The sequence below is a fragment of the Ciconia boyciana genome, chromosome 23, assembly GCF_034638445.1.
Source record: "Ciconia boyciana chromosome 23, ASM3463844v1, whole genome shotgun sequence".
NCBI lineage: Eukaryota > Metazoa > Chordata > Aves > Ciconiiformes > Ciconiidae > Ciconia > Ciconia boyciana.
In genome coordinates this window covers 4,407,401-4,417,853 of record NC_132956.1, presented here as the reverse complement: position 1 = coordinate 4,417,853, position 10,453 = coordinate 4,407,401, and the positions used below count along the sequence as shown (strand labels likewise).

General features: G+C 54.8%; 1 protein-coding gene across 3 annotated transcripts in view; it reads right to left on the bottom strand.

The window, feature by feature from the left end:
• Positions 1 to 1,116: 1,116 nt before the first annotated feature.
• LOC140643356 (uncharacterized) overlaps positions 1,117 to 10,453 on the bottom strand; it is a 15,077-nt gene continuing 5,740 nt past the window's right edge. Inside the window, exons 4-9 of one of the 3 annotated variants that reach the window (XM_072845019.1) lie at positions 7,783 to 8,612; positions 7,085 to 7,203; positions 6,483 to 6,553; positions 4,888 to 5,027; positions 2,955 to 3,052; positions 1,117 to 1,429 (exon numbers count right to left, since the gene is read on the bottom strand). In XM_072845019.1, the coding sequence (XP_072701120.1) occupies positions 2,956 to 3,052; positions 4,888 to 5,027; positions 6,483 to 6,553; positions 7,085 to 7,203; positions 7,783 to 8,228 (873 nt within the window). In that variant the 5' untranslated portion in view covers positions 8,229 to 8,612 and the 3' untranslated portion in view covers positions 1,117 to 1,429; position 2,955. Of the gene's footprint in view, positions 1,430 to 1,510; positions 1,805 to 2,954; positions 3,053 to 4,887; positions 5,028 to 6,482; positions 6,554 to 7,084; positions 7,204 to 7,782; positions 8,613 to 10,453 lie in introns of those variants that run through there. The other 2 variants (XM_072845018.1, XM_072845020.1) reach the window with 2 other exon arrangements.

Here is a 10,453-nt window from a genome sequence, read left to right as displayed (position 1 = left end):
GCTCAAGGCTTCTAAGGATGTGTCAAGGACAGAGAGTTTTGGTACCCAGGAAGGCAACATGGGAAGGGCCTATTGCCAGGCCAGATCTGCTAAACCAATCTAGCGAGAAAGCAATGATGGTTGTGGTTAATTTGCCATTGATAGGGTCCAGCATAAACACCCCAGAGAGGATCAGGGAGGGAGTTCTCTCTTTCATAGCCATGGTTTCAGGTTAGCCAGCAGAGTTTAGATGCTACAGCCCCATTTTATGATGTGCCCCAGAGACTGGCAAGAGCACAAGATGGCTGTGAAAGCATCTCATGCTGCATCTCATCCCACGGCTGGGAGCCCCGTCCCATTGCAGGAGGACCGAGCTCTGGCACTGCAGCCAAAGCAGGTGCCTGACCCTCGGGAAAGTCCGGGGAGGGAACCACAGAGGCCTCACGCACTGGGGACCGCTCAGAAATAGCCCCGAGCCGCACAGAGGAACGCCTGGGGAGAGCTGGTGCGAGCACTGCAGGCTTTGTCTCGGGCAGGTCGGCTGGGTGTGTGCTTCCTGGCATACAATTCCCAGATTAGCAGGAGCTGGGCTGCCAGCAGCTCCTCCGGCCCGGCCGTGAATGAGCTGCTCGGGGCTGGGAACCTCTGCCGAGGTCAGTGGTTCAAGCACCCAGTGCTGGCAAGCAGCTCGGGGTGGAGGCAGGGGATGGGACGAGGCGAGGATGCGGGGATGGGACATCTCCTCCCATGCACCCAAGGGAAAATGAAGGGGCAGGGGGCACTTCTCCGCCCCACGGGGACAGGGCCCCCCCAACCCCTCTCTGATACCTCTAGAAGAGGTTGGCTTTGCTTTTCAGCCCCGAGGGATGGAGACCACCACTGGCCAAACTAGACAAGGCAATCTCACCGCTCCTTTTGCAGCGGGTGGGGGACAGAGGCAGAGACCTGTCTCTTCTTACCCTGAAATTACTAAATAAAAACCTTAAAAGCTACAGAGAATAACGAATGTGGAAAATATGGAAAAGCTGGAGGGTGGAAGGGTTGGGAAAGGAGAAAAAGTAATTCAACACAGAACTGTTTAATAAGGGAAAGTGAATAATCAGAGGGAGAAGCGAGAACAATTTATTCACACTAAATGCTTCATCTAAAAAAGAAAAAAAAATATTCAAACCAAAGCCAGGCCGTGCCAGCCAGTGGGATGAGACTCACGGGTCCTTCCCAAGGAACAGGAAAGGAGAAAGCAAAAACAGAAATGTGGTACGTTCATTAAAGAGAAACATAAGGGGAAGAAGAGGAAAAAGCTGGAGCTGAGGATCTGTTTGGGACAGGCCTAAGCCCGGCTGATACCGGGGTGGGGAGCAAAGAGGAAGCCTCGATCTCTCCTCTGGGAGGGCTGCCGATGCGGGGTGGTCTGTCGGGGGCTGCTCCCCACCTCTCCCAGGAGCTGGATCTAGGGAGGGAAAAGGAGGCACCTCAGGCACTGAAGCGGCCGACGCAGAGTGGCACTGCCTCCCCCCAGCCCTGCCGCCCGCTCCCACCACCTGACGGGGCTCCTGGCACTGCCCCGTGCCCCAAAGCAGGCTCTTCCCTTCCATGAACTGCAGCCGCTGGGCAGTGCAGGGCACGGGGCTCTGGCCACCTCCAGCATCTCTCGCTACAAGACCTGGACCCATGCCGGCACGTTGCAACCATTAGCATGAAGGGAGGCTGCTCCAACACCCCGCTGGCACCCGGCTGCTTGCACCCCTCCAGCCCGAGTTACTGTCTCGGAGAAGCCGACTGCGGCTCCGGGAGCTGCGCCAGGCATGCCCCTGCCTTTATGTGCCTGTGAAGACCATGCTTATGAATCGGTGTCTGTTTGCAGACACCCCCTCAGAGGCTGAAAGGAGCTATTGTGCGGGCTCTCGGGATCAGACCTGCACCCTGGAGCTCATGGCAGATGGGTTCAGACAGAGAAGCATCCCTGTTAAACTCTGGGTGCTTTCCTAAATATTCAAAGTCTGCGCCTACCCACACACTGCAGAGCAAGGTGGCTGCAGAGACAGCTGAGCACGGACGAAAAAAAAAATTAACCAAGCAAACAACCCAGTAAAACTCCTGGCCCGCACGGCATGAGACAAAGAAACCGCCTCCACGCTCCATTTTCCAACGGTATTTTGGAGTTTCCCACCCCCCTGTTGCAGCTACTCAAGACAAGACAACACGTCTGGTCTTTGCACGAGGGAGAAGATGGGATGCTGCGAAGTGACCCCAATGCACACGTGCCCGGCGGGCAGCGAGGGTGGGCAGCAAGGGCAGGCAGCCCTCCCAGCACCCCCCTTCCCACCTCCCAGACGTGCTCTTCCTGTGCATGGAGCAGAGGAAGTTGCTTTTTCCTCTCTCCTGGGCTGTCCCTGCCTTCGGGAGGAGCGTGCTGGTGTTCAGCTGCCCGCGGCTCACACCAGCGAGGAGTGATAACCAGCGATCGGATCTGCCTTCGCAGAGCCAGGCTTGGAAACTCCGTGTTTCCTCCACGCAGGGACGGAGGGTTTCTGTAGCCAGTTGTCTGCTACTGCCCAGAGCCCTCGTCAGCCCATATTTCAGAGGCATTTAGAAATATGCCACTGATCCATGTAGTGCGTTGGAGGGGAGGAGTTGGTATGCAATCTTTTGTATAAAAGGGGAAACTGAGGCAAGGAGTGCAGAGCCAGTCTTCTCAAAGGGGAGACTTAAAACTGGGCTCATTTAATAAATAACCTCACTAAAACATGCTGCTTTTTTCTGCAGAAGCCACCAGCTTTTCTAAAATGGATTTATGGACCTGACACTATGCAATTTTAAGCAAGCTGGCCCAAGTGCCTTGCCCGTGGTCCCACAATGGCTTGGTGGAGGAGACAGAAATACAGCTGTGGCCACAGAGCACCACGGTGGCACATGGCACCAAGAGCAGTGTCCCATGTCAGTGCACCGATGGCATTTTTCTCTTCTAGACTGACCTCAGCCTTTTCCAGGGGTTCCTGCTCCACTTGCTCCCAGCTGTACCCAGCTTCTCCCAAAGCAGCCAACGGTTTCTCCTCCTCTGTCTTCAGAAAACCTCAGTTAGAGAAAGAAATACATCAGAGAGACAGAAACCCCGAGTACTACAGCAAATTGGAATACCACTCTCAATGCCTCCTCACAGCTAGGAATTGACCCGAGACGCTGACTGCTTGGCCACATCGTCACAGACCTGCAGGACCTTATAAGCAGGTTGTCCCAAGCTTCTTGCCTGCACAGAGGTCTGCTGCCACGCCTGAGCACTCTCTGTGCTGACATGCCAAGGACCTGAGAGTCTTCGCAGGGTGCTCGCAGGAGCCCCGTGCTCCAGGACTCACACCCAGGACGGGATGGGTTAGCTTTCTTGCCTGATGAGGAAAAATACCCGGGAGACCCAGAGGGGGTCCCCAGAGGGAAGGGATGGGAGCTCTGTTATTTGAAATATTTCAAATCCAGTAGGCAAAGTTGGAAGGAATTGTATGGACAGAACAATTCAGTGCTGCAGACAAAGGTGGAAAGGAGGAAGGTCTGGGAGTCCCTTCCCTCCCCTCTTGCCGGGAGCCCATACAATGACACTCAGCCCCCGCACAGATTTATCAGCCCTCTGATAGATACTTGCAGTCACAGAAACCCCGCCTCTCTTCCCATATTTATACAACAGACTATCAGAAGGTGTATTTATAAGTTATTTTTCCTAAACAGATTATAGCTTGACAGCTCTTCCAATGCCTGAAAAACACAAGCTGGCTTACGCTGGCTTCTCTGGACACGGCAAACAGACGGTTTGATTAACGTCCAACATGCTCCAATAGCTATTATAGGAACAAGGCCTGGATCTGTTGTGGGTTTTTTAATCAATTTGATAAATCTGGTGCATGTGAGAAGCGCTTTGCCTGAAGCCTCATATTCTCCCTTCATCCAGAGCCCAGAGACAGCACAGCCGTCACAATCTCAGCATGGAGACACCCGTGGTCTCGGCACGGCGGCTGTGCTCTGTGGGTGCTGGGGCATCGCAGCTCCAACCTCGGCTCCCGGGCGCTTGGCACTGCCGCCATCTGCATCCTCCCACCCTGCCTGACTGGGAAAGGCACCTCGCCTCCCCCAGCAATCCCAGAGGGAACCAGGAGGAAACTGTGGATAAAACTTGATGAACAACAGGGGTTTTTCTGTTCCTTTCCACAGTTGCAATTGCTCTCTGTACCGCAGCCGTCACACCCTGCTGAGCTGGGTGCTGCGCAGCCAGGCGAGCTGGACCAGCTCCCTCCAGCCGGGGAACAGTGGGCGGCCCAGCTCCAGAGCAGCAAGGGGAGCAGAGAGTGACTTTCCCTTAGTCACATCCTCCGGACAGTTAAGCAACGCTGTGGCGAGCCGGACTGAGCGGTTGGCGGCATGCACGCACTGCCTGCACCGTGGCCAGGGCTCGTGGCCGGACTCCGCAACCCACGGCCACCTGCGCTCCGGCAGCTCCGGGGCAGGGGTTGGAGTCCTGGATTTGCCAAGGGTTTGCAGAAGGCGAGCCTGCCCGCTCCTGCGACACCCACGCTGCGTGGGGTGACCAAGCCTGTAGGTTGATGGAAAACCTCTCTGACCCGTGCAAAGACTGTCCCTCGATGCAGCCCATCGTCCTGTCCCCGCTGTCCCCTGCTCCCCGCAGCCTGGACCCAGGTGCGGGGCAGGGAGCCAGGGTGGCCCCGCACACACCCACGGGTGTCCGTGTCACCCAGCTGGGTTAGCCCGGCCCGGCTCAGCTCCGTTGGAAGTCGGAGAGTGCCATCTGGTGCTCCGAGGACATTTCTCTCCCCAGCAGGTTCCCGCAGCTCTGCTGAAGGGCTGGGGGGAGCCAGCGGGGGGGTTCTGCTCCCCCCCTCGGCAGCAGAGGCCGGAGGAGCTCACCTCTCGCCCAGGAGCACCTCAGAGGGCTTTGCAGGCAGGAGGGGGAGAACCCCTGTTGCAGGTCTATTGGCAGCCGCATGCAAAAGAGGCTCCTCTTTGCTTTCCAGCTCCATCAGGCTTCCCGGGGCATGAGGCTGCAGCTGAAAAAAAAAAAAAAAAAAAGAAAAAAGAAAAAGATGATGTCAGAGTTGATAAAATGCCTCTGTACAACAGCTTGATTCTGATGTAACGCTAATTCCGGTAGCTGATCCTGAAAAACACCTCTACCTCTTCTTCCCCCCACCCCCACCCCTGCCACGCCAATTTATCACCCAGAGATCTCAGAGCGCTTCATGCAATTGAGTAGATGTCTCCTGGCACAGATGGGAAACTGAGGCAAGCAGGGGAAAAGGTGGCCCCGGGTCACATAGGGAGGGAGTGACAAAACCCAGCAGACATCTGGTCTCCAGGCTCCCACACCCTAACTGTTAACTTGGCTCTTGTCTCCCGTATTTTGCCAGGCAGCGGCAGGATCTGCAGCATGGTTATGCCGTATAGAAAGGAAATCTATTAAAAAACCAACTCTTTAACAGCTTCAGGCAGCTCCCCAAGGCTACTGTTAAAACACTGCCCTGGAGTCCCTCTTCACTGTCTGGAACAAAATATTGACCATTTCTCAAAGAGCTGATTTAATGCACTGCACCATCCAGCAGAGAGAGGGCCTAATTTGTCTTATATCTACATGCTGCACCATTCACACCCCACACCCACGCTCGGCAGAACGGCTTTATTAAACTACCAACCTGTCCGCCACCCCAGCTACTTCCTGCAGCTCTACCAGGTCCTGCGTCTTTTTCAGCGCCTCTCAGAGCTCTGACCGAGCAGCTGGAGTCTCTGCTCTGCTGCAGATTTGTTTTTCTGCTGCAAATATGCCCTGTTTATGTTGCCTGGGTTGGAGACACCCATCCTGCTCCATCCGTGGCCTCCTCTGGGCTTGCTCACGCTGTCTGACCGATACCTGGGGAAATCACCAGCATCCCTGGCCTGACCCTCATCTCAGATGAAGACCTAGTCTGCACAGGCATCTCTTGTTCTACTTTGGATTGTCGTGTTAGGGAGATCCAGGAGCTCTTACAACAGGATTGTTAGGGATAGCAAGATAATTTTGCACATACAGCTTGTGCCAGCGCTGCTGGGTAACCAGTTACCCTAATTAAACAACCATAGTCACAGTGGGTGTCTGTAAGAAGACCAGGAAGGGAATCCCAAAGGCCTGGCTCTTGCCACTATCCCTATTTCACTCCCATCCATCCCATCTCAGCAAACGTCCCAATACCATGTGTCACCCATCACTGACCAGCAGCATCCTGAGACCATTCCCTGCTCAGCTGAAAAGGACCACGGAGGTACAGAAGAACTTCAAAGACACCCCTGAAAGCCCACAGCCTCTGACATGGTAGTGCCTTGGCAGCGCCAGGGATGAGTCTTAGCATTCCCCACGCTAATCTATCCCTATGCCTTTTCTAAGGCCTGAGAGCACTTAGATCTGCCTGCATGTAGATCCTTCTCAGGAGTGATCACCGCCTTAACCCCATGCTCCATGTCCTATCACCAACCTCACGTGAAGTCCGTCGATGTCCATTCCACTGGGACAGCTCTGCTTTCGGGGATGCTGCACCCTCATCTGCTGTTTAAAACAAACCCAAAGAAAACAGTGACTCCCCAGAGCCGTCACCTCCCTTCCTGCACGTGGTCTTTGGCACAGCAATCAAATGTGCCCACAGTGGAGTGTCTGAAGAGGATATCATGCCAGGTCCAGATCCTCTAGTACCAGCAAAGCAAATGGAATTATTGCCAAGCACGCTGGGCATTGAATTCAGTGGGCAACTGGCTGAAGTGCCCCAGCCCCTTGCATCCCCTGGGCAATTTTCAGTGCTCTCTGCCCCGGCCCTTGGGTGCTCTCCCCAGTGATCTGACTGCCTCAGCAATCCCCCTGGTTGGTCTTCTCCAACACGCAGCTTTGATGCCAACGTTTAGCCAGCAGACAGCGTGCAGCGCTAGCCCCAAGGCTCACACCCAAAAGGCAGCATACAGACTGGGAGAAGGGCTACCAGTCATTCCTCAGGACTCCTCCCACCAACCAGCTGCCCCAGGCAGCCCTCAAGTCCTCAGGGATGGGGGGGGGGGGATTTCCTTTCCCTCTGAGCCATCCTCTCACCTTTCAGGAGCTGCTCTTTCTCCCATTCAGCATCAAAGTCCACAGAAAACATCAGCTCCGGGCTTGCACTGCAGGTAACATCTTCACCATCAGCACTCAGACCTTGAAAGAGCCCATCCCTGAGGGCAAAGAACAGTTAGGTGTGTTCAGACAAAGGCCAGCAGGACCAGCATTGCAATTTCTGACCCTCTAGCAGCAACACTAATACAGCTGGACCTGGCTGCACCCCTTGTCAGCAGCCTAGAGAGGCCAAGGACAGCAAAGGGCTATAACTCGGGTCTCTGGTGGGTGCCACAGTCCATACAGAGCCGCCTGGGGACCTTTGGGGAGGTAAGAGCAGCGCAGGCAGAGGTGGGAATGGAGCCTGCCTGCTGTGGATGCAGGATGCCCCAAAGCTCTGTGGGTTCTGGAAGCCAATTGCAGCCTTACTGGAAACACTGGGCTTATTTCAATGTTTTAAGGAAGTAAGGGGAAAACCGGGTTTTATAAAATCCAAATGAGCAGCTGTTTACAAAGTCCAAGCAAGCAGCCTTCTGCAAAACACCGGCTGCTCAGGATCTGACAAGACTGATGCAGCCAAGCCGGCTTCTCCTCATCCCTCTAGGGCATCCATATCTATGAGGACATGCTCCCTCGATAGGGACACTGAAGCAAGCCGGGCCTTTGGCCCCGTGTCACCCCCCCACCCCAACACTTACGTCTCCAGAGCTTTGTCACTGAAAGCTTCTGGCATGGCTGTCCCCTCCTTGCTGGCCACCCCGCTGCCTCCACGTTGCTGGGCTGGGCTGCTGGCAGGAGTGTCCACCACACCACCGGCCACTGCCACCTCCGTGTCGCTGGTGCTCAACGACAGGCAGCTTCTGCTTGCGCTGCTCCCCGGGGAGCCGGTGAGGCTGAGCCCCTCCAGCTCCCCCAGCAGCGGCTCCGTGCTCTCCCTCTCGGCACCCTCCCAGGGCTCCCAGCACGGGTGCTGCTGGCCTGCCAGCCGCCCTGGGCTGCTGCCGCCCCCAACTTCGCCCAGCTCTTGCCCCTCCGCTCTGGGCTCCCGTGTCCCATGCGTGCTTCGTGGGAGCCCAAAGAGACTCCTGAGGAGCTGGAGCAGGGAGGAACGGCTGGGACCCTGGGCAGTCGTTGGGGCATCCATTGGTGCCAGTGCCGGGAGCGGGGTTGGCCAGTGGCTCAACGGCTCAGAACTGCATTTGAATCAAACGGCCCCAAACTGCCCGGAACCCAGAGCTGCGGCACTGAGGCAGTGACAGGGGTCTGAAACAAGGCTGGGAGGGGGCAAGATGGAGCCCAGGGGGGGCAAAGGATGCACGACCCAGGGCTGGGAGGGGGATACAGAGCAAGCACAACTCAGGGCTGGGGGAGAAGAGGAGCCCCAAAAGGTGAAACTTCCCTTCTACCCACAGCGACTCATTCCTGCAGCATCCCCACCTCTGCCATGATTTGACCTAGCCCTGAATTTTCGCACCGACAAGGGACGGTGGGAGGAAGGAGGAGGGCTCATGAAAACACAGAAGAACTCCTCCAGCAGCACAGTACCATGGCCAAAGAGAAGAAAGATAAAAAATTACTACTTCTGCAGGCAGCAGCAGAGCAAACGGCTTTTAAAAGCAGCGTCTGCGTCTGCCATCGCAACGCGATTCATTCATGACAATAACGGCAGGAACCAAAACAGCAGCAAACTCAAGGGCCCGTTTCCCAAACTCAGGCACATTTCCAATGACTATTTTCCTAGTCCACAGTTTCAGGCAGGGGCATGATTTTCCCCACAATGTTCCTGTGCTCGACAGAGCCATGCTGTAGCTGCAGTAACACTGGCATAAAGCTGCTCTCGCTGATGTAACGTATCCCTCACAGAGGCACACTGGTAGGAGTTCAGCTTTGCTTTTACGCTAGGAGTTTCTTCTGGCTGGCTCTGCCAGTCTCTGCTCATCCTTGACTCAGCTAGTCCACAAGCTGCCGGCTGCAAGAAGGGTTATTTTTCCCCCAGAAAACCTCATCTAAAACTGCCATGTCATCATGACTGGTTGAAACTGAGATTCTCCCACCCTCCAGCTGCACCCTCCTGTTTCCTTTCCTCTGCCATCACCAGGCTCGGGCAGCCAGCGCAGAGCATGGCTCCTGCAAGGCACAGACCACAGTCCTCCTCACTGCAAAAAGGGGGTTTTCATGTCAGCCCCTTGCTCTTGCTAGCGCAAAAGGAGGGCTGGGGATGCACAGCTGAGTGCAGCCCCCTTCCCAGCAGCAGCACAGATTTATACTACACCAACCAACTGGTGAAACCACATGCTAAAATGCCACATGAATCCTGAAACCAGAGGCTCCTTCTCTGCGGCTGCCGTGCATGTCTTATTTACACCAGCAAATATATCTCTATTTACACCAGCAGAAGGGGCTGCCAGTGGATGCGGGGAACATTTCATATCAGCATCAGCGATCACAAAGCCAGTGCGGCACAGCCGGCTGGGAATTTCTTCCCTATTGCCTCAACATCTTAAACCCACTGCAATAGCAAGGCAGGCCGTCTCCACACCAGCAGAGCCACACGCAGGATTTAGACCACTCATCAAATGATTTAGATCACTCATCAAATACTTGCTTGCCACCATCATTTCTTGATGTGCATATGGGCCATTCCCATAACAGAGCTGGTGCTTTCAAAGTAATTTCCCTTTATCCCTCATATCTCCCTGCTCTTTAACACTCTCCAGCAGCCATTTGCAGACACATTGCAATACATGTCCCTGCTGCCCACCCACAGCTCAGTGCCCACAAGCTCCTTGCTGTACTTGCTGTGGACACAGAGAAGTTGTCCAAGCCTCCTGAGCAGCTTATTTTCCACAACTTTTGCTGCTCAATGTGATTAGAAGCAGCTACAAATATCATACACCTGATGCTCACCCAGTGCCACCTTCCCAGCTGATTTTCTACAGCCATGCCACAGAGGTGTTATGCAATGCATTTGAGGTGGAAGAGAAGTGGTTTGCAAAAAGGAAGAAGTATTTTAGATGAGATTTGCTTTTGCAAAAGTTCTCACCAACACTGCTGCCTAATGAGGTAATACTAAGTAAGGGATGCTAAATCTGAAATGGTTATGAGACTCAGGAACAGCCCAGATTGATGTAATGTGTCAGAGAGAAGCACAGGATTCATCCTGCAGCAGTCAGCACATCCTGCTGAGCCTGTGCCGGTATTCAGCCTAAAACCTGGGCACACATCACACTGGCTGTGCACAAGAACAGCCACCAGCACAGATTGAGCAGGGGCACTGGGATAACCCAGAGGCAGGGACATTCAGACCCAAACAGCCACCATTGCTGCATTCACCACCAAAACTCACCCCAAAGCTCAGTGCAGAATTAA